A 22,440-nucleotide genomic window follows, 5' to 3' on the forward strand; every position below is an offset into this window, starting at 1 on the left:
TCTCATTTTCTTGCTTCGAAACCAAATATTCAAAGAGAGCGAGAGAGAGAGATAGATCAAGAAAGAAAGAGTGATGCAGAAGCAAGAGTTCTTGGAATTGTTCAAGGCCGCACAACGAGCGGCTAAGTATGCGAGTGATGAGAATTCTCCAGAGGTCTCGAGGTGTATCCAATTCATGAAGCGTTTGAAAGAAGCTCCTGCATCTCTTGATTGTGACGTGGTCGTTAACACAAACTCCATTGGAAACGGAATCCGTTTTCTCCGAGATCACAAAAACCCCCTAATTCGATCTGAGGCAGAACTTCTTTCAGATCTTTGGCTCAAGTATCTTTACGCCACCGGTAGAAAACAGAAGTCGACAGATTCTGTTTAGTTAAACAGATTCAGAGAAATTCAGATTCAGGTTTTGAATGTAACTGTATTAATGTGTTAGAGACTTGGGTTTGAATGTATATGACATTATATTACTGCTTCTTAATATGGCAGATTTTGAATAAAGAAAAGGTTTCACGAGAGAAGATTAGAACACTAATATGTATGACAAAAGCTTTCTTCTTGATTCAATGAAGTCACACTCATTTCAAATCCATAAATAATAAAGCTTACTTAAGTACTATAGTTGGTTAAACTCACAATAATATGACAATGTTTTGCTACTAATCACATCACTTGGATCAGTTATTTTTTGTTAAAACCTTGACTTGGATCTTACACTTTGATGACGCTCTTGGAAGCATCATAAGATTCCTCATTTCCATGGTGGTTTGCAAGTTATTACTGTTGTTTACCACGCAAATTTTCACTAGCTCAAGACACGGTAACTTCTCCAAGAAATGCTTCATTTGATTCAGCTCTCTTGTCGTTCCTTGATAGCTCAATATCTCCAGCACCTTCACTTGAGATGATGATAGGCAAGAGGTTATGCTCTCGTCGGTATCATAGCAAACACATACATCCCCACATCTGTTTGTTATGTAGTGATCGAGACCCTGAAGCATAACAAAGAAAAAGAGTAATGTTAACGACCTACCAATATATATATGGTGTTTAGGATGTGTTTGTGACATGAGATACCATGAAGATGAGGGTTTCTAGGTTTGGAGAGTTCTTGATCAGAAGTGGCAGCATTTGCCATCCTCTTGCCTTGTCATTCCCAATAGATAGACTAACAAGGCTGTCGAACAATGGCATTTCTTTACATGAGAAATAAAGCAGCTTCAACAAAACACAATGTGTTAGTCTGTTGTCACTCAATAACACAAAAGTTGAAATAAATCATCAAAAGCCCCAAGTGAATCTCATTCTCGATAAGCAAAAAAAAAGAAGAATGTTATTTATAAGGAAAGAACAATATATAGAGGAGGCTGACCTCTAGAGTGTGGCTAGATAAGTGAAGGATTCTAACATTTCTGATTCCATTGATGAGATTTCTCATATCAGCGGGAATGGAACCGAGAGATCCATTTCTTACTCCCACCATTCTTGTTTCATCCATCCGAAGATTGAGTCTAGCTTCGATGAGGGAATCCAACTTAACATTAGGATACTTACCCAAAACATAACCAGAGTGTTTGTAGTAGATAAGATTAGGAGCATCTAATGAAATACTAGTAAACTTGCGATCAAATCGGATGTGTAGTCTCTTTAGAGATGGAGAAGACACGGAACAAGTCCAATCTACACATCGCCGCTCCTCAACAACCAGTTCTTCGAGAACAGGACAGCGAGATATAAGAGTTCCAACAACATTATGACCTCCAACAAAATTAACTGAGTCAAGACATAATGTCCTAAGCAAAGGAAGAGAAACATCTTGAGAAAGCTTGATTGTAAAACCACGTCCTACTCTCAGCTTAACCAATGTCTTGCTCTTAAAGATCATTGCAGGCACTGGTGGAGATTTTCCTTTTAAAGTAATGAACACATCAAGATCCATAACACCATGGTCAAGAACGTTGCAAATCCAACTTTGAATGCGAGATGAATCAGTGCCACCTCGAACACCAACATGACTCTTTAGAGTGAGCTTCTTTATAGAAGAACCACGTTGCGTATCTAGCAATTTGTCAACGAAAGCCATGTAATTTCTGTGAATCTCAATCCGGTTTTGCTTAGTCTTAGGCACAGATTGACGATCATCAATATCAAGATTGGAAACCAAAACAAACATGTTCTTCCACCTCTTAGAGAGTACTGAGGTTGAAACAGCTTCTTTTGTGGAGATAAGAGACAGAATACGCCCAAGAACCTCATCTGGTAGACGGCTGATTACATCTTTAGCATTCATTGATACCAAAACCTTAAAACCACAGCAATTGGATTCAGAAACAGTAACTAGACAGAGTTGATGAGTTCAAAGGTCTGTTCTTTTTCATACAATGCAAAGTCTAATACAAAAGTTATCATGTATCTCTTCAATCACATTGATTACCATAGAAATGAAAAAGACGAAACAGAGCAGACAACATACCTTGCTAAAGTGCTACTTGCTACAGAGTCGTGAAAGCTCTCCACTTTCAATACCAATTTAATCGTGAGATCAAAAGTGAAAACATCGAATACTAGGGTTTTGGAAAGTTTAAGAGAAGAGACGAAGAAACTGAAACAACTTATTATAAGCAATTTCCTCCATTTCCACATGAGGAAAGAGTAAAGCAGAAAGACTGATGAAGAAAAGGTAAGTAGTCTGTTTGGGAAAGAAAGTCACGTGAGAGAAGCGTGGGCCTTTAAGGGTAAAACTGTCATTTAAATAGTCGCCGTTCTTTACACTTAGGATTAGGGCTTCTAACATTTAAATAGTCGTTTCGTTCTCCGTCTCTCCTTTCCCGTCGGCCGGTGATAATTTCGCAACCCAAATTCCAAATGGTAAGTTTCAGTTCTTGGATTTGTATGATTTTGTAATGTGAATAGGGATTTGAAGATTTACTTACTTTTGAAATTCAGGCGTCGGAGAAGAAGCTATCGAACCCAATGAGGGACATTAAAGTGCAGAAGCTGGTTCTCAACATCTCCGTTGGTGAGAGTGGAGATCGTCTCACCAGAGCCTCCAAGGTTCCTCCTGTTTTTTACCCATTCTCTGTGGTTTTCACTCTTGTTGTCACTTGGTTATAATCGATTGATTCGTGGTTACTTGGTAGGTTTTGGAACAATTGAGTGGTCAGACTCCTGTTTTCTCCAAAGGTTAGATTTTTTCTCATATTTGAAAGCTTACAAATAGTCTGGTTGATAGATTTAGTAATCTAGAAGAATTTGGGAAACATAGTTTAGTTAAGTCTATGAATGGGTGCATGGTTTGATGATGAATTTGAGATTTTGGAATCCAGTAAGTCCCTTATCTGGTGGTTTGTGATAACTTGATAAGCCTACCAGTCCAAATTAGGAGCTGTTCGTTTCCCCGCTTCTGATATAGTTGCGTTGTGCACTCTGTTTTATATGCATCGCTTTTGGTTTGCTCTGAGAGACATGATTTGGTTTAGCTTCTTCCATTGCAATTTTCAAGAACCCTTGTTATGTGTGGCTTTTGCAGCTAGATACACTGTTCGTTCTTTTGGTATCAGACGTAACGAGAAGATCGCATGCTATGTAACCGTCAGAGGTGAGAAGGCAATGCAACTACTTGAAAGTGGATTGAAAGTCAAGGAATACGAACTTCTCAGAAGAAACTTCAGTGACACTGGTTGCTTCGGTTTTGGTATTCAAGAACACATTGATTTGGGTATCAAGTAAGTCAATCCCCTTAAATCATCCTGTCATAACACTTGGGGTTCACCACATTCTTGGTGATACTCATTGATCTTTGTTTCACTTCTTATAAAGGTACGATCCATCAACTGGAATCTATGGTATGGACTTCTATGTGGTCCTAGAACGTCCTGGCTACCGTGTAGCACGTCGCAGAAGGTGCAAGGCTCGTGTTGGTATCCAACACAGAGTAACTAAAGACGATGCAATGAAATGGTTCCAGGTGAAATACGAAGGAGTCATTCTCAACAAGTCCCAGAACATCACTGGCTAAAACAATTCCTCCTAACTCTTTCTTCTGTTTTAGAAAACCCTGTCTCAGTTTTGTTTACTTGTCTGAATCTTAATCTTTGTACTTTATATGCATTATTGGCTTTAGTTTCAGTTATTTAAGTATCTAATTTCGTGTGAGGATAAGCAAGATAAGAAAATTTTGGCGGGTAGTTGAAGCGTGTGGAGACATATAAATCCACTAGCTGACACGTGCCACGGACGGCTAAGCACGCTTTCGCCGATCGCCGATCGCCGCTAGATTCATCTCGGATTCCTCCAAATAAGCTTCCCTGGTTCTTATCTTGCCACGTCAGCATTTCTCCCTCGTACGCCTTAAATTCTTCACAAAAATAATAAAAATATTAATTCAAATAAATGTTCATCTTCTCCTACGAATGAAATTGAAATTAATTTGAGCGATCGGAACAGGATCGGGTCGGATCTTTTGAAGTTCTTCAATGGCGCAGATACTTTCCCCTGTTTGTACGGATCTTTTGAAGTTCCAGAACTCAGCTCTTAGCTCCAGATCAGGTGCGTCGCCGCGGTTCTCGGCGAAGACCACCGGTGCTTCTTCATCTTGGTACTTACCTCGGTACGCAGGAAAGAGGCGAACCGATTCAATCGGAAGATTGAGAGTTGCAACTGAGGATGCTTCTTCTCTTTCCACCGGTGATGTCGCCGATGATTACTATGCCGTTCTCGGACTCGTAAGAACCAAGGCTATTTCAATCCGATTTGATATATGCATATAGGGATTTTGAAGTGATGATTTTTTTTTTTGGTTTAAGTTGTTTGCTTATGATTGAAACTTCTTGTGTATCATGGAAAAATACTCTGCATTTCATATGGTTGTAGCTAGATTCATCTTTGTCGAAATTGTGAAGCCTTTGACAGGTTACAATCATTAAGATCAAAGATTGTGACTTTAATAACTCTCCTTTGCTATGTCAATAGCTTCCAGATGCTACGCAGGAGGAGATTAAGAAAGCTTACTATAACTGTATGAAATCGTGCCATCCAGACTTGAGTGGCAATGACCCCGAAACCACAAATTTCTGCATGTTCATTAACGATATCTATGAGGTGAGTTTTTTACTTGACTTCCTTATAGATTTTTGTAAGCGTTTAGTAAGGTCCATATGCTTTTTCGTTTAATGATTTACCGTTGCATTGCAGATTCTCAGTGACCCTGTACAGCGTATGGTTTACGATGAAATTCATGGGTATACAGTGACTGCCATCAATCCTTTTCTTGATGACTCCACCCCAAGGGATCATGTTTTTGTTGATGAGTTTGCTTGTATAGGTATTCTTTCTTCAATTTAGAGGCTGCGTGCTTTGATGATCTGGAAAGTGACTACATTTGCGTTTGGTGTTTAACAGGCTGCAAAAATTGTGCCAATGTGGCTCCAGATATATTTCAAATTGAGGAAGACTTTGGTAGAGCAAGGGCTTGTAATCAGCGTGGCAACCCAGATTTGGTTCAGCAAGCAGTTGAAACATGGTAGGTTTATATTCTGTAGATGCAACTGATTGTTATAGTTACTTCTGGTGGGCAATTTCAGAGAACTGATTAGGAGATGCTTTTGGTTTTGTTTTCAGCCCGGTTGATTGTATCCATCAGACTTCTGCTGCACAGTTGTCATTGCTTGAAGATGAAATGCGAAGGGTTGAAAGAGTGAATGTAAGACGAGCATTTCCCTTGTAGCTATCTTGTTGTTCATTGATTAGAAACAGAAGACATTGCTGAGGTTTCTTGATTGTATATTTGTTGCTGAACTGCTGCATTTAAGCTCTTGGAATTGTCATTGATTGATCAGGTTGCTCTGATGCTTTCTGGAATGGGGTCAGGAGCAGTTGATGTTTTCAGAATGGTAAGAAGGAAATAAAACCCGCTCGGTTCGGTAGCTGATCAAAGCTGAAATGTTCTTAGTCATTTTTTATTCCCACATACAAATTGGCAACAATGTAGCCTATTGTTCTTTAATTTTCATCTAACTGATAAGTCTTTGAATCCTGTTTCAGGCGAGATCTCGATGGGAAAAGAGGCAAGCAAAAGTTTTGGTATGAACTTTCATCACCTTTGAAATCCTTGGAAAACTATTTGCAACATAATATCTAAACATCACCTCGTGCTTACCTATGTTTCAGAATCAAGCTAGAAGTAGAATGATGAAGAGGAAAAACACAGATGAAACACCTTCCTATTGGGATAACCTCTGGGGCAAACAGAATGAATACCAGAAAAGCGGTAAAATTGATGATAGTAAACTCTCCTTCCTCTTTGGCTAATGATCATACAACATTACATATTTACTCATTTCGGTGTATGTCATGTGACAGAGGAAGAAGTACAAGAACGAGCACAGCGAGCCGCCGCAGCAGCCAGGAGATGGAGGGAATACTCACGAAGAGGCGTGGATAAGCGCCCCACCTTCAAACTCCCAGACTCCGCCTCCAGAGGAGACAACTGAAACCATAGACAGAAATCACTTATAGTTTATATAGGTAAGCAGGTTTCTTACTAGATTATATATCTATATATGTAAATGTCATGTCGCGTTCTAGACCTGTATAGCTTTGTTCTCACATCGATTAAGGAAGAAAAAAACAAGTGTATTTAACGTTTTCGATTTCTGTATTATACTATTTAAAAAAAAAGTTTGCAACGCCTAGATAAAATTAAAATACATTAGTTATGTAATATGCTCGTGATCATTGAGATTGTTCGTGTCAATTATTTCCTTACAAACGATTTCAAGAGCGTATGAATGTGAACATACATACTTATGGTTTACCCCTTAAAGTATTAATTCTCGATATATATAGGAATCCTGAACAATTATTCACGCAAGTTATAAATCATCCACGATTAATAAGGTTTTTAAATATTATTCTACATTAATTAAGTGAATATTGGTCTGTGAAAAGTATAGAACGCAACGATGAAATTACAAAGAGAGAGAGAGAGAGGGTGGATCTTATATAACATTTGCAAAACAGTTAATTTATGTTCAAAAAAATTAGTTCATTATTACGTAATTTCATCAATTATTATGCCTAGACAAAATAAATAGTAAAACACTAGTTTCTTGATAGATAATACACTAATAAGTCGTTATCAACGTGATTATGCACAACAATTGTGTGAGAATTATGTGATAGTGACGTGGCAATAAACCATATGACAAGTGTTGAGCATTATTGGATATGATTGGCCCACCACTCAAAAACCTCATTATAGATTCTCTTCTCCGACAAGGACACTTTTGTTCTGGGTCAATGGTCGTATCAGAGATCTCTCTCACCAAACAAAAATCGAATTCTTGTGAACAGATTTTTTCTTTTAATTCACATGAATTTGAAAACCATAATGACCAAAAAGTATAGATACAGAAAAAGTTTGGCATGCATTTTTAGAATCCAAGCTTTTGTATTAACTTCGAATAGTCGAGGCCACAGCATGAGCCCAAAGCCTTAGATTATCTTTTAAGTCAACTTCGCTAGCCGCCGCCGGCGCCGGAACTCTCCACTTAATCTCCGGCGTGATTTGTTTTTTTCCTTTTCTTCCTCCACAATGATCCCACGCTTCCGACAAATACGGTCTCGCTGCTCTGTTTCCACCGATTTTGTCTTCTTCTTCTTCTTCTTCTTCTTCTTTTGTTACTCCATCATCTTTCTTCACCAATCTCTGTAACCCAGGAAGAATCGAAACTAGATCGGAGTCTTTATGGTCATCCTCGGAAAAGACAAAACCTAGATCCATAAACCCTTTAAGCTCCTCGTACTCCAAATCCGACATACTCTTTCCCTTTCTTGTTCTCACATTACTCTTCTTCTTCTTCTTCTTCCTCTGCTCTTCCTTCTCTGAAAGTAGTCTCTCTCTTTCCGCAATCGTGAACGCGTTGACTTCTTTTCCGGAGAGGATCGTCTGAAGCTTCATCGGCGTTGGTTTAACGGGTAAGACCGATCTAGGAGACAAGAACAAATCATCTGATGAAGAACTAAACAAACTTGTCTTGGAACTCGTCGTCATCATCGTCTCGTCACTCATAGCCCTCTCTACAAGAAAGCTCACCGGAAAATTCTTCAGTGCTTCTTCTTCTCGTCGTTCCTCTAGAATCTCTTTTTCTCCACGCTTCTCTCTACTTTTTCCATTCAGATTCTCTTTGTCTTTCTTGAAGATTGGCCTCTCTGACCAGTTTTGCTCGAACAGTTTCAACAACTCCTCTCCAGCCATTGTTTAAAGTTTGTTTTCTCTGTTTTTTTGGTGTTTGTTAGAAGATGATGAACAAGGAATTGGGTTAGGTATTTAAACCTTGTAATTAGCTACATATATAAATTACTTTAATACCCTTATCTTTGGACTAATTACGTGTGGACCCTTTTGCTGCACAACACACATTAACACACAAGTAACAAGTGCAATCAAATTCAAATGTCAGACTCATAAAAGTCATAATACACCATTAGAATTGTTGATTAATTACTTGTTCTTTCCGTTATACAATTCAAATTGTTCATAAATAAGAAATTTTTATATGATGCGTACACTGTAAAGTATATGATGTATTCAAAATTTATTCTTATTATTCATTTATATATTTACAACGTAGATAAAAATACATATTACTCCAAGGTTCATTTTGGCTCTTCCAAGGTTCGAATATCTTTAGATGCGTGTGGACTCAAAGGGAGCGTAGGAAAAGAGTGGAGCCATCATAAATAAACAAATACTAATATTTAGAAGCAACTCGTTATAATTATTTAGCAATTCTTTTCATATTTAACATGTGGTAAGACATTTCCATCCTATACCTAAAAGTGACCAACCTCTCTGCACCTTAATTTGATATCTCTCAACCACGAAACCAACTTACAAAATAAAAGAGTTGTTGGTTAGTCTTACGTACATATACGATTCTCTACTTCTCTTTCATATATGTAATCTATCAACATGTAATAGTGAAACACATATACAGTCAATCAAGGCGTCCACAATATAAAGTATATCTGGAGATTAGTTTTCTTTTGGAATTAGTTCTTTGGTTGTAAGAAAATAATAATTGTAGCAAACCAGATTATCGGGGTCGGGATTCATCATTTTTTATAGGGTAAAAAATCAATCTAGTGGTTTAATGGTTATTTTTAAATTAAAGTAGCCGTACTATATATCTCAAAACATAAAAATCAAGTTGTTTCTCAGTACAACAAATATACAATTTAAACATTATTAAGCCTAAAATTAAAACAATAATATCTAAAATACGGAATACGGTAAATAAAGGCATTTGAATTCATAAAATAAATGGTGGAAAAATCAGGCCAATCACTGAGAATAAAATTAAAAGGTTAAGTCATAAGATTCAAAAGTTTAAAGTAATTTGTTACTGAGAGTTAAAATGATAAAAATTCAAAAATTATACAGTAACTTCTCGAAACTAATAATCCCAACACCCACAAGTAGTTGAACTCAAGAAAAACACTCAAACTAAAGTTTTTAGAGGAGATAGTTTTCCATGAGTTTGATCAGAGTAACACATTAGTTGTGCGATACTCAAAGAAAGGAAGGAGTGAGGATGAGAAGAGCCTTCCATAGTCTCTTGGTAAACAGTAATTTTGTATTTGAAACCTTTCAGAATGATATATTATCACTCAGCGAGGCTGAAGAATACAAATATAAATGTAACTACTTGCTCATAGTTGAAGATAAGTAGAAGTTCCAAAACACAGAACCCATGGACATGAACGCTACTCGAGCTTGAAGCGGGACTACCCTGTAAATTTCACCTTTCATCAGACCTCAATCCTATTATACATAATCACACAATCTATAAAGACCCTCTCCAAATGACTTAATGATAGAGAAAGAAAGCCATACCAAAAGTTAAGTATGCTAACGGGAACCCAGAAGCGAAATCCTGCAGTAATCCCAAGAACAGTAAATATTTGAACGATGCTATGTAATAGTAAAAAAATTACTCTCTGTAATTGGTAGCTCACCATAAAGAAGCGTAGGAAGAGCATCTTTCTGATACTTGTTTCCAAGCTCAGAGAGCTTTCCCAGCCACAAGTTGTTCCAAGCAAATATAACAGCAATCACAGATGGACCAAGGATTACTTGGTTAAGCAGAACCTAACATGGGATCAGTATAAGCAGTAAAAACTATATCACAACGTGTTCCAAGTACAAATTAACAAAACACGCCTAGATTTGTACCTTAAGCACTAGATTTGTCGCAGTTGGTTTAGGCAAAGAATGATCAAGGAATTGGTACCACGCATAAGAACCAGGACCATACAAGAGAAACCCGTAAGAACTCATCCGCAGCGCACGAATCCAGTCATGTTCTGAGAAAATGTTCCACAATTCCCCCTAAGTAAAACGATCCAATCATAAATCCTTAGTCTCAAGCCAAGTTCCACCAATGTACGAGACCATTTTGCAAGAGAGTAAATATGAGTCACCCCAACAAGAATTCAAATCAAACATAACCTAACCAAAGACTGTCACTACTCACTAAACAACCATACTCACCAACATTTTTGGTTATGCAAAGATCCAGTTTCAGTAGAATTCTCACTATACCACACTAGGAACTTGATTCATGTAATATTTCAAACAATCAAAACATTCACTAAAACCTCTAAAATTCAAATCTATGACTCGAAAATAACCAAAACTTGGTCAGAGACAAACCTCGTCAAGCTCAGAAGATGATTGTTTAAGAGCGGTTCTCTTTTTCCATCTCCCTGATAGCTGAGCAATCGTGTCACCGGTGAAAGTGAGTGCTCCGGCCGTCACAGCTTGCTTCAAAGGAAACCGATAACCGCCGGCGTCTCTGCTCACATCGACGGAATCCGACGATCCAGAATTACGTTTCTTACCTCTATCACCGGAAGACTTCTTCTTTCTCCGTTGATCGAAGCCATTCCATCCCCAGAAACCACCAGCGCCGCCGCAACCACCCAATGCGTCCATTAAAAATGCTTCCTTTTGCGTCGAAACAGAGAAGAGTTTTGCCTAAATCTTAAAAATCGCAAATGAGTCCTGTCCATTTGTTTTTTCCGGTTTGGTTCGATTCCAATTTATTGGATCTTGGGTTTTCGGAAACAGGTCAAAAGTCAAACCAATTCTGAACCGAACGAATGTTATCAAACTGAAAGGATCAAACCAATTTATTGGATCTTGGGTTTTAATCAGTATTATATCTTTTTGAGGTCTCTATATTTATTTCACTGAATTTCGATTTATTTTGTTCAGTCCATATGATTCGGTATAAGAATTAATCTATAGTTTGAGTTAATATTCGGTTCATTTATTTTGATTTGGTTCGGTTTTATGCTTAGTGTACATAAAACGATGTGTTCACGTGAAACCGGTGAAGGCGCGATCAGACAGGCGCGGTGGTTAATAAATAAGTTAATAACTTACTCGTTACTAGGGCCGATAATCGTGGTTTTGAACGCGCGTTTACGAGAATTGCGTTAGCCAATTGTATTCATCATCATCATCGTCATCATCGTTGGGGTGAGTATACATACGATTAAAGAAACCCAAAAACTCCGGCGTCTGTTTACCGCTATCATCATTCTTCCGGGAAGAGGAAAAGGTTTCTTCGATCGTCGAAGAGATTCTTTGGACAAGTCCCCTCCTTCCTGGTTCAATCTTCGATTCAGCTCTCTTTTAATTTTTTTGGTAACCTCCTCCTCTGCATCTACTGTTTTCGATTTGGAAATAGATTGGTTCAATTGTGAATTGGAATTGAGGGTTTGATTGATTGGATCATCTCAATTCATAAATCAAATCCTTTGAATTTAGATTTAGAAAGCTCTAGAGTTTATGAAGATCTGCATCGTTCTTATGAGTTATATGATTGATGGATTTTTTAGTGTAAAGGAACCTACTTTAATGATCAAAGCTAACGTTTTGTTTAAATTTTGAGGCAAAATTCAAATTTATTCATATGAATATTCTCATAAGCTGATGAATTCTGTATCTTTGTACATTAGTGATATAGTCTACTTGTGTGTATCCTTGTTAATTCATATTTAAAGTGTGTTTTTTCTTGTAGGTTTTGGGAAGCTGCTATGTTATTTGAGAGGCTTACCAAGAAACCACCTTCGCTTGTTGATCTTTGCGTAAGGAAAGCGATTGATAATGTAAAGTACATTGGATATGTTGGTGGGGTTGATTTTCAGCTCCTTGAGCAGATTCTGCAACACTGTACACTAGAACAGCTGAAGCACATAGAGGATGCTACTGACGTAACAAGCTTTTCTCATTATATGGCACGATTAATCTTTTGTATGTTTTGCTGGGGGTTTTTTTAATCGTAAGTTATGCTTTTTCGTTGTTTTTGTTCTGCTAGGACACAGATCTTAGTCCAATCACCGATAAGTTTTGGAAGGGATTCTATAAGAAGCACTATGGAGAAGAGGACATGAAGGATCTTATAGAGGACCTGGAGTGGAATAAAGTAAATGATTTCAAATGGAGGAACTTATATGAGGTTGGTTTTTTTTTCAAGTCTTGATACATATTTAAGTGTTGAAATATTTAAGATATACATGCACATGGTTTCGTGCAGTTGAAGGTTATAGCTGTGCAACAAAAGGAGAAGGAACTTGGTGGTCGACTGAAAGAACGTTACAAGGACGAAAATGAAAGTATAACTTTTTACGAATCTGTCTTTTGTTATGGCCGTTAGCTCAATGATGAGAAGCATGTTCTTTGACCAAAATATTTTCTTCTTTCGTTCCCTTGTAATCGTTTTCAGTTTCCTTTTGTCAGGGAAACAAAGTCGACAAACTAAGGTCTGCTCGAAAGCTCCTCCAAGCAAAAGACCATTTTGGGGTAACACATTTTTTTAATCTAAATGATTTCTTGCAGCATCTGGTCAGATCTTGCCAAAAAACAGTATGCAAATGCTCCATGCATATATTAGTTTTTTTTCCCTCTGGCTTTTGTAATCTAATGGTTATATGGACGATTTTGTTGCAGGTAATAGTGCATCAGGTTACAATCTTGGGCATGTGAAGAGCAACATCATGAAGAAGGCAAAAATAGATCTGTTGAAGAGGTACACTTCAAAGTTGCACAATCACCAGTCTTACTTATAAGGTTTATAGCAACAATCTATTTCTTAATTCAAATCTTCTGATGGTTTTGATTACAGTCAAGAAGTGAAAAATCTTACTGCGATTAAAAGGAACACCATTCAGAAGAGTTTCAGGTATCATCTCCCCAGCATCTATTTAGCTATATCAACCCACATTCGTTATCCCCCAAACCTGATCGGTTTGATTGATCATGTCTTGTCTAGTATTTCTACTCCAAAGAAAACTGGCTTATCTGCGAATTCGCCTTCAACTTCAAGAAGCATTCCTTATGGTGGACGAAATCTTACTGAAACTAAAAAGAACACGATTCAGAAGAGTTTCAGGTAACATGTCCTCAGTATCTATATATCTATATGGATCCACTTCTTTATCCCCCAAACTTGATCGGTTTGACGGATCATGTCTTGTATAGTATATCTGCTCCAAAGAGGACTGGCTTATCCGCTAATGCGCCTTCAACTTCAAGAAGCGTTCCTTCTGGTGGACAAAAGCTACCTCCAAGGAGGATCAACGGCCTTCCTGGGACTGCTCCTTCAACTTCAAAAAATGCAGCCACCAGACAAAAACATGTAATGTAACTTATATAGCTTTTTTACAGATCATTTTTTCTTCGAGTGTATCATTTACATGGCTACTTCAAGTTTCAAGAACTCCGAGTTTTGAAACTCTGGCTTGATGATATCCTAGTTTGTAACAATAGATCTTCAAAAGTTTTTACAATGATTTAATAAAGTGCTTTGTTTTCTACTTGTTGCTTTGGCCGAGATATTTCACAACAAACGTCTCTGCAGAAGCATTCGATATAGAAATTAGAGTAATAATCCATAACCATAAATCATTTTATACAATAAACACGTTCTGATAAGAAGACAAACAAGGCGGACAAACACCCTTAGAAGATGGATTGAAGCAAATATAGATCAAGTCTATATTGTGCCTACAAAATGAGAAATCTAAGTTTCGAGTATGATCAAGTATCTTAGCTTTAGGCTAGAGAAACCAATCTCTTTTATTCTTTGCGGTGTGGTTTGATGTATAGTATGGACCCTAAAAGGGCCTACGTCTAAACTGAAGATCCAGCCAAACGTCTTCTTGATGCATTTGAAGTCGCGACTTGACCCAATTTGTCTGACTCTTTCGAGTCATCCGTCACTATTCTCTCTCTCACTGGTGTGTAATGCCTCAGCCACACGCCTGTGTACACCTGCAACATTTAATATTCCAATGAACCATCCAAGTTTCAAATTGATCCAAAGAAAAATCTTTCTCTTATTATTCTTGGAAAGAGATTAACTATACCTGTTGTGGTCTCATGATCTTGGTGTCAGGATCATCCAGTGACTCTTTCCAATGTGACAAGTATCCAGCCATGCGAGGAATCGCGAATAAGACCGTGAAGAACTCCGGTGGAAATCCCATTGCCCTGTTGTAATGGTCCAAGTTTGCAGATTTAGATGAAGTTGAGAGGAAGTTATGGATACTGCACATGCATTCAAACTTTTACCTGTATATTAATCCAGAGTAGAAGTCAACATTTGGATACAGCTTTCTCTTAACAAAGTAATCGTCAGAGAGAGCTGCCTTCTCAAGTGCAACAGCAACCTGCAGACATCAGAATCAAACACATTGGCTTTAAGGAAACATGAAAAATTACACTAAATCGAAAAGGTGGGCATCAAGTTGTAGTATAAGCTTGAACTTCGTGGACATAGCGTACCTCAATTAGAGGATCCTTTCCAACAATGGAAAATACTTCATCAGCCAGGTTCTTGATGACTTTAGCTCGAGGGTCATAGTTTTTGTACACACGGTGTCCAAAACCAGACATCTTCCTCTTCCTAAGATGTCAAAGGGATGAGAATTTTAATGAAAAGACTTGTCACAAACCTCGGAAACGGAAGCATATAGTTTCAAGAATTGATTTTACCTGTTCTTCACACCCTCAATGAACTCTGGAATATTTTCAACAGTCCCAATCTCTGACAACATCTTAAGCACAGCCTAATGGAACCAAAGACATGAATTTCAAAGACCATGGAGCATGAAAATACATCAGAAGATGTAACATATGAAGACATGAGAATAAATAGCATACCTCGTTTGCACCACCATGAAGTGGACCATAAAGCGCTCCCACAGCTCCAGCAACAGCAGTGTAGACATCAACACCGCTACAAGAAGACATTTCCTAATCAATATATCTCCTATCAAGGTCACTAAGATTCCAACCAAAGATAAGTACCTAGAGGCAAGATGCCGAGCAGCAGCGGTGGAGCAGTTCATTTCATGCTCTGCATGCAGTATGAAGAGGATGTCCAACACCCGAGCCAGCCGAGGATTAGGTTTGTAGGATCTATTTCCCCTGTAAGAAGTGTGTTAATGGCACGCTACAAGTTATGTACACAGTAAAAAAATAACTAGGCTTCAAGTTCTCTGAAGCGTCAAGATCTAAAACTAAATCTAAAAGTTGAGTTTCTAACTAATTCAAGAAGAAAGAGATAGCAGAGACATACAGGGAATCAAGCATATAGAGGAAATTATCTGCATAAGGAAGGTTTCCTGAAGGAAGAACAGGAGGCCTTCCTGCCATCCTCAGATAAGCAGCTGCTGCAATTGTTGGTGCCTGCACAAATCGCAAACACGTTTAGTTGCATCAGATCTTCATGAAATTCAGAGTCCAAATATGTTTATGCGTGACACAATATAGGAAGAAGTAAGGTAACCACTGATAACAAAAAAATACCTTTCCAATAATGCGGATAATTTGTTTATCTCTAACTTGTTTTGAATCGTAAATATCCTGGCCCTGCACCCAATAGAGTATCAGTCAACATGTTTATACGGACAATTTCAAAAGAGCTAAAACTAGCGAGTGACAAGGCCTGACATGTTGTTAGAGAAGTAATATAAGGTTAAACCTACCCTAAGAGCAGGATTAGCATCAGGATGAAAGATGGAAAGCGCACTCATTGCACTCACAAGAACTCCCATTGGGTGTGCATCATGAGGCATAGACTGTATAATATCCTGCACAAAAGTTATCAAGTAAGTGGAGTTAGATATGAGAAATATATAGCTTTGAGTACAGCACACAATCCTCAGAACAACATGTATAGAACAGTCTTGACAAATTATTGTTCGACCAGACAAGAAAATAGGCTACTAGTAAAGAACAGGCTAACTCCATTTTACAAATCGAAATTGAAATCCATCAACCAAGGATTAGAGACTCACTAATACACCTTGTGGCACAGCTGAATGCTGAGAAACTGCAAACTCCCAATCAGATAGCTGACTTTCAGAGGGCAGATTCCCATACACTGCCAGAAAATATAGTAAAGGAGAAAACTTTTCATCAATGTCCAATTCGATACACATAACACTTGAAATTGTGTAGTAAGGTTAAAAGGTAAAACACTTACTGAGAAGATAAGCCACCTCCAGAAAAGTACTGTTCTCAGCCATTTCCTCAATTGGGTAGCCACGGTAACGAAGGATCCCTTCATCTCCATCGATGTAAGAAATCGAAGATCGAACAGGAGCCGTGTTCAAGTAACCTGGATCGTATAACTTAAGCCCCTTGTCTTCCTTCCCCGTCACTATCTGCAAGCCAAACAACACGCAACAAAGCAAATTCTCAGCTCAAAATCCCACAGTGATAGGAAAATGGTCATTTAGAAAAAGGGTTAAACCTTTTTGAAATCAACGGCTTTAACGGTACCATCATCTGAGACCGGAACTTTATAATTTTTTCCGGTGCGTTCGTCGACGATCGTCAGTGTTCCCTTCAAAGATCCAAGCGGTGCGACACTCGTATCCGCCGACGTGCACCATCGCTCGATCGCTGGAGAATCCTGTTTTCCTTCCGATAAATGACCTGAGAGAACAGCTAATCGAGCTCGAACTCTCTCTGATATCTCCATTCAACCAAAATCAAAATTCAAAGAAGGAGAGAAGAAGAAGAAAGGGAGCGAAGAAATTATTAGAAACCATTCTTACTCTTCGTTAATATAACACGTGTCTTATCCCCTGCGGTCAGGAGTATTGAACAGTATCCACGTGTATGCGATCTAACGGATATCTTGATATCCAACGGCGTAAGCCTTATTGACCCAACTTGGACTAACGGTGATGATCTTCTCCATCTCTAAGCTGTCAGAATTATGTGGGACCCACTTATCAGTATTATCTAGTTAGTCAATTGCTTTCCTCGATTTGCTAAATATCAATTCGATTGCTACGCAATGCTGAATGGGCCGAATTGTCTTAATATGGGCTTCTGTATATTCATCTTTAGGCCCAACAGTATACCACTTTTTATTTGGGCCTTTTTTGTTGATACGGCTCGCTTTACCATCGGAACCAACCCAACATTCATTTTTCGAACTATGACTGAAATCTTATTAAAAAAATGAATGTAAAGCTAAATATGGATGTTGCGTTCAAAATAAAACTCATGAGTTTATGGATGTTCTTCATAAATTATAGTTATCATTAATCAAAAGATGGAAAATACAAACGGTTATTTACTCTTTAATGTTAGTGTACGAGGCTATTAATCTTATAAGTTGTATTTATGTATTATATTATGGAGAATGAATAGGTCTAATTACGTTTTAAAAAAAAAGCATGGAGGAAATGAGAGTGAAAGGTATAATAAATGACATGTTAAAAGCGACGGGTCGTATATTTTGATTCGTACCTAAAAATAGAATTCTAAGTTTACCCCACGTGAGGCTCTGAATCTGAGAGTGATAGATTTTTCTTTCCCTCCTTCCGTTTTCAACACATGATGACATGAACAAGGAACTGTTCCTTTTTTTTTTCTTTAAACATTATCTGCAACGGTGATCACTCACTCAATGATATCTTTCATTTATAACTTCACACGTCTATAAATTAAATTTGTTCATAGGATCTACAATAACACAATTAACATCACTTGTGTTTTTAAGTTATTCAAGCAGAGGCATAGTAATTGATAAAAATAGACAACAAGAAAGCATTTGAAACAAAATTACTGTTGTAAACAAAGCTTTTTCACGGTAATGGAATTCCGAAATAAAAATATATAAAAAAGAAAGTGACAGAGGAAATGTGTGAGAGAGGCAAAGGAAATGCAATATTTGCAGGAAGAAAAAAAGCATGAGAAAAAAGTAGGTGTGGATTTAGACACATGACTGACAAATTATATTTTTCTAGTTTCTCCTCTATATGGTGGTTTCTGCGTTTATCATGTTTAAATATATTTAAACCTTTCATTAGTCACATCACATCCCAAAAATGTGTACGATAATAAAAAGATTGTTTATATACCAAAATTAATTGGTTTACTCAATCATCTTTTTAATTTTGGTCATTTGATACGATCAATCATAGGGTGTCCTAACGTTAAGTTCGATGACGCTGCTACCTCTTTTGAGCGTACCATTCAGGGTCCTACTCGGCTACTCCTACATAATGAATTTAGCAAATAGCAGTTTAAAAACAAATTACGTTAGTTGATTAAGATAAATAAATTAGCTTAACACAAATTTGAAATGGTTAGTTGAAACTCAATTAACATTAATTTTTCTAGGTCTTCAATTTAGTTGCATGGTTAGACTTGAATCAGGTTGTGTCGTTTTATCAGACTCACTGCAAACTCTTTGTCCAAACTGCTCCCTTATTTTTGTTTATTACACTCTATGTATGTAAATTTTATAACAGATTTACTAGAAATTTAATTCTTACCCAATAGAAAACAAAAACGTCGTTTCATTTCATTTGTTATTTTCTCTTTTGTATACAAACACATATTTATACACACGGCTATGAAGTTGTTCAGGACCATTATGGATGACTCGAAATAATTTTATTAACAATCATATAAAAATCTGAAAATACTAGTATTATTATTAAACTAAAAAAAAAACACAACATTAACGTACATTGCTTTAATAGGAAACTAATACACATCAAAATCGACTCTATTAATTTATTTCCCTAGAAATCATCGGTCTACTTTGGGAACAAACACAATTCTTCTCTCTTTTTTAGGGATTTGATAAATATTTAATTCTCTGTCTGTTTTGTCTTTATCTCACTCTTAGAGAACCCATCGTTGATGTAAACCTAGAAACAGAGCAAACGGAAACAGAGCATTGGCGAAGAAGCAAGATCTGTAATACCGAGAAGCTTGAGATTTCTTCTTCGATGAATGCACCGATAAACCTCCACCACTACTAACGTTCTTCCCGCATACATCAACCCCGGTCTTGACAACACTAAACTCATCCTCCGGATTCAGACACAATCCTCTGTTCCCGCTCAAATCCAAGTTCTTACCCAACCGTCTTAAGAAACTTGAATCAAACGGAACAACGCCGATCAGTAAGTTCCTGCTGAGATTCAGATGGAAAACGTGTGGCAGAGACTCAAACCCTGATGGGATTTCGCCGGTTAATCTGTTGTTAGCAAGAGACAACGAGCTAAGGTTCGTCAATTTGGTGTAACTCTCCGGGATTACGCCGGAATATCCAGAATTCTCGAGCTGGAGCTCTTGAAGTTTAGGAAGAAACCCTAATTCAACGGGGAGAGCAACGAACATTGGGTTATTATCCATTATGAAGTACTGCAAACTCTGAAGGTTCGAGATTCCTTTTGGAAAAGCTCCCTTTAGTTTGTTGTTGCTCAACGCCATGAAAGACAACGAACGAAGCTTTTCTACACCTTCCGGGATTCTTCCGAAGAGAGAATTTGAGCTCAAGTCGAGTTTCTGAAGCATACCCAGTTGAGAGATCGTTGGAGGGATTGTACCGGTTAAAGAATTGTAGCTTAAATCTAAGCCAACGAGGTTATTTAGATTCCCTAATTGCAGAGGGATTTTACCTGTGAGCTTGTTGTAGCTGAGATCGAGGTGTACGAGGCTTTTCAATGAGAAAATCGCCGGAGGGATATCTCCGGTTAATCGGTTTTGTGAGAGAGTGAGGATTTGTAAAGATTTGAGAGAAGAAATGCGAGGAGGGATTTGACCTGAGAGAGAAGGGTTTGATCTGAGGCTAAGTTGTTGAAGAGAAGAGTTAGGGATGAGTTTTATAGGGAACATGATTGTGGTTGGGAAGTGAGTGAAGCAGTTGAAGAAGAAGACTGATTGGAGAAAAGGGAGAGTGAAGATTGAAGAAGGGAAAGAAGCAGAGGATTTACAAGAGGGGTTTGGAGCAGAGCCGAAATCGAGTCGAGAGACGTGTGATAAGTGGTCTGGACCGGTTTTGCACTCAATGCCTGGCCAAGATGAGCCAGGTGCACAAGGGTTTGGGTGGGATTGACGCCATTGTTGATCAGAAGACATTGATTCCATGATCTTGAAGAGAGTTTCTGACTCAGATGGAGGCATTGAGGCAGAGACTCTGTTTTCTTGGCAGAGGAAGAGTGGTGTTATCAGGAGAAAGAAGAAGAGCAGTGAGGAAGGAGATGGTAAAGCTCTCTTCATCGTCATAGGTTTTGGTGTAAGAGAGAGGAAAGAGAGAGTGTGTGTGTTTCTTGGTGATATTATACTGAGAATTCATAAAAGTTCTTCATTCTCCAATGCAAAAGAAAATGGAGAGATGTGACGTTAATTAGAATCTTTGAGGAGGAAAAGTATAAAAAGTGAGATTATATCATCATCGAGGAGCAAAAACCCAAAAGAGAAACTTAGGAAAAGGTTAAAAGAGTTTAAGTGAAATGTTTAAGGATTAGGGACAAGACAAGACAGAGACACGTGAACAATCAGAATCTAAACAAGGTATGATAAAAGAGTGAAGACTTAGAAGAAAGCTAGTAAAGAATACGAATAGGTTTTGAGTGTGTGAGATGCAATTATAAATGGAAGTGACTGAAAGTGACACGTGTGGGGTAGTGAGAGACAAAGAGGTAGGGACTCAAGTCATGAGATTGGGAAGAGAAAGAGAAGACACAAAATTAAAAAGAGTACTTGATGGGTTTTGTAAGGCCATACACACATGTTTCTTCTTTATTCAAAACACTTTTCTTCGAACCAAATTTTGAAGGACTTGTCTTTGTTGGGAGGTAGTCTCGTGAATACGTTAGCTCCTCGAATCTCTCAGGTTCTGTGGAGCGGCTTTCCTGTTTTATGTCTCTCTCTCTCTATATATATATATGTATTAGTTTCTAACCATGTACTATTTTTGCATACTCTATATTAAAATGTACAATAAAGAATGTGATTTTGTATGATCCAAGTCTATTGCAAAGGAAGATAGTCCTCACACATGTATGAAATAAGATGAGACTAACGATCTTAAATAGTAAACGCATGGATCTATTTATTAATTGGTGTTAAATTTTGGAATCTGAATACACACTACTTCAAACCGATATGAAATTGTTATGATTGATCCAATCCGATATTGATCCTAGAATGAGATTCTTTCTGGATGAATAATTAGTCATCATCTCAATGTGACATGTTAGAACTTATACATTAACTTTGAAGAAAACTAGTTTAAGAAAACCAATTCGTAATCAAGATTTGATGTAAGATGACCATCTGGTTGTTGGTTCAAAAGAGAACACACCACATGACAATCAAAATGTATAGTTGGTACAAACTGTTTCAAAAATCACCCAAAATAGTTTCTTCACTGTTGACAAAATAGTTTCATTCTTTTTCTATTATTTCAAATCATCTTTTCTCTATAGATATTTGTTATCAATAAAAACTACTAATAAGGAAAAACTCTTGAAAAGTGGTGGGCATAGTATGTCTCTCTATTTACTGTCTTCAATTATTCATGTCTTTTTTTCAAAATTTCTCTGAAGTTTTACTATTCATAGTTTGAATTGATCCAGACAAAATCATAGTTATTTGTAACTTAAATACAGAAGAATTGAAATACATTTGACAACCCCATCAAGACTTTTGCAAACAAAAAAAACTCAAAGAAACTTGTTTCTGTCCTAGGATTATTTTTGTTGTTGTACCTTAGAATGTTATGAATATCTTACGACATAACGGTTATTTAAAACAGAGAAAACATCATTTTGTAAGAAGTAAAAAAAGAGGTTAAAATTTGAACGTTAAGAAATTGTACTACACTTGGCAATATGCAGCAGATGTTTTGTAAGACAATGTACAATGTATTGTGATGTATATGGTCTGGTGTGTATTATATGTAGTCAAGGATCTAATCTTAAGCCTGGACTGTGAGTCTGAAGAGGTAAATTCAGAACCTACTATTTACCGTACGGATCTAGCTCAAGCATGCCCTACACCAAAATTAAAAATCCAACGGCCATAAAACTCACTTGATTGGTTACAAG

The 22,440-nt window shown here is 37.5% G+C and overlaps 8 protein-coding genes and 1 non-coding gene across 10 annotated transcripts; 4 read left to right on the plus strand and 5 right to left on the minus strand.

Moving 5' to 3' along the window:
• Window positions 1-472: 472 nt before the first annotated feature.
• On the minus strand, window positions 473-2,651 carry AT2G42730 (F-box/FBD/LRR protein). The gene is made up of 4 exons (NM_001202806.2): window positions 2,471-2,651; window positions 1,370-2,299; window positions 1,075-1,215; window positions 473-989 (listed from the first exon to the last, which is right to left on the minus strand). Exons 2-4 carry the CDS (start codon window positions 2,285-2,287, stop codon window positions 675-677), a joined length of 1,374 nt encoding a protein of 457 aa, NP_001189735.1. The 5' UTR covers window positions 2,288-2,299; window positions 2,471-2,651; the 3' UTR covers window positions 473-674.
• A 109-nt stretch (window positions 2,652-2,760) lies between these two features.
• Window positions 2,761-4,211, plus strand: RPL16A (ribosomal protein large subunit 16A). Its single transcript, NM_180045.4, has 5 exons — window positions 2,761-2,865; window positions 2,944-3,051; window positions 3,138-3,180; window positions 3,527-3,722; window positions 3,817-4,211. The coding sequence occupies exons 1-5, from the start codon at window positions 2,863-2,865 to the stop codon at window positions 4,013-4,015; spliced, it is 549 nt and encodes a 182-aa protein (NP_850376.2). The 5' UTR covers window positions 2,761-2,862; the 3' UTR covers window positions 4,016-4,211.
• Window positions 4,212-4,333: 122 nt separating this feature from the next.
• On the plus strand, window positions 4,334-6,797 carry AT2G42750 (DNAJ heat shock N-terminal domain-containing protein). The gene is made up of 9 exons (NM_129836.3): window positions 4,334-4,721; window positions 4,969-5,097; window positions 5,191-5,320; window positions 5,398-5,518; window positions 5,617-5,698; window positions 5,835-5,888; window positions 6,040-6,078; window positions 6,166-6,265; window positions 6,358-6,797. Exons 1-9 carry the CDS (start codon window positions 4,473-4,475, stop codon window positions 6,486-6,488), a joined length of 1,035 nt encoding a protein of 344 aa, NP_565982.1. The 5' UTR covers window positions 4,334-4,472; the 3' UTR covers window positions 6,489-6,797.
• Window positions 6,798-6,885: 88 nt separating this feature from the next.
• AT2G42760 (DUF1685 family protein) lies at window positions 6,886-8,482 on the minus strand. The gene has a single exon (NM_129837.4). The coding sequence runs from the start codon at window positions 8,252-8,254 to the stop codon at window positions 7,451-7,453; it is 804 nt and encodes a 267-aa protein (NP_181804.1). The 5' UTR covers window positions 8,255-8,482; the 3' UTR covers window positions 6,886-7,450.
• An 852-nt stretch (window positions 8,483-9,334) lies between these two features.
• AT2G42770 (Peroxisomal membrane 22 kDa (Mpv17/PMP22) family protein) lies at window positions 9,335-11,141 on the minus strand. The gene is made up of 5 exons (NM_129838.3): window positions 10,715-11,141; window positions 10,235-10,390; window positions 10,018-10,150; window positions 9,896-9,935; window positions 9,335-9,791 (listed from the first exon to the last, which is right to left on the minus strand). The coding sequence occupies exons 1-5, from the start codon at window positions 10,994-10,996 to the stop codon at window positions 9,704-9,706; spliced, it is 699 nt and encodes a 232-aa protein (NP_565983.1). The 5' UTR covers window positions 10,997-11,141; the 3' UTR covers window positions 9,335-9,703.
• A 239-nt stretch (window positions 11,142-11,380) lies between these two features.
• On the plus strand, window positions 11,381-13,885 carry AT2G42780 (transcription elongation factor B polypeptide). 2 transcript variants are annotated; one of them, NM_129839.4, is made up of 9 exons: window positions 11,381-11,713; window positions 12,090-12,282; window positions 12,387-12,527; window positions 12,606-12,684; window positions 12,809-12,871; window positions 13,019-13,097; window positions 13,194-13,250; window positions 13,341-13,460; window positions 13,550-13,885. In NM_129839.4, the coding sequence occupies exons 2-9, from the start codon at window positions 12,106-12,108 to the stop codon at window positions 13,713-13,715; spliced, it is 882 nt and encodes a 293-aa protein (NP_565984.1). In that variant the 5' UTR covers window positions 11,381-11,713; window positions 12,090-12,105; the 3' UTR covers window positions 13,716-13,885. The 2 variants fall into 2 exon arrangements, with proteins under 2 accessions (NP_565984.1, NP_001189736.1); NM_001202807.1 differs by lacking the exon at window positions 13,341-13,460 and having other exon boundaries at window positions 11,513-11,713; window positions 13,550-13,883.
• A 24-nt stretch (window positions 13,886-13,909) lies between these two features.
• Window positions 13,910-17,142, minus strand: CSY3 (citrate synthase 3). The gene is made up of 13 exons (NM_129840.5): window positions 16,830-17,142; window positions 16,560-16,740; window positions 16,372-16,457; window positions 16,060-16,164; window positions 15,881-15,943; window positions 15,651-15,760; window positions 15,380-15,499; window positions 15,233-15,308; window positions 15,065-15,138; window positions 14,855-14,975; window positions 14,642-14,739; window positions 14,437-14,560; window positions 13,910-14,341 (listed from the first exon to the last, which is right to left on the minus strand). The coding sequence occupies exons 1-13, from the start codon at window positions 17,058-17,060 to the stop codon at window positions 14,201-14,203; spliced, it is 1,530 nt and encodes a 509-aa protein (NP_181807.1). The 5' UTR covers window positions 17,061-17,142; the 3' UTR covers window positions 13,910-14,200.
• Window positions 15,476-15,673, plus strand: AT2G09400. Its single transcript, NR_140529.1, has one exon.
• Window positions 17,143-18,974: 1,832 nt separating the features above from the next.
• RLP29 (receptor like protein 29) lies at window positions 18,975-21,334 on the minus strand. The gene has a single exon (NM_129841.4). The coding sequence runs from the start codon at window positions 20,612-20,614 to the stop codon at window positions 19,226-19,228; it is 1,389 nt and encodes a 462-aa protein (NP_181808.1). The 5' UTR covers window positions 20,615-21,334; the 3' UTR covers window positions 18,975-19,225.
• Window positions 21,335-22,440: the final 1,106 nt, after the last annotated feature.

The sequence above is a fragment of the Arabidopsis thaliana genome, chromosome 2 (assembly GCF_000001735.4).
Source record: "Arabidopsis thaliana chromosome 2, partial sequence".
Classification (NCBI taxonomy): domain Eukaryota; kingdom Viridiplantae; phylum Streptophyta; class Magnoliopsida; order Brassicales; family Brassicaceae; genus Arabidopsis; species Arabidopsis thaliana.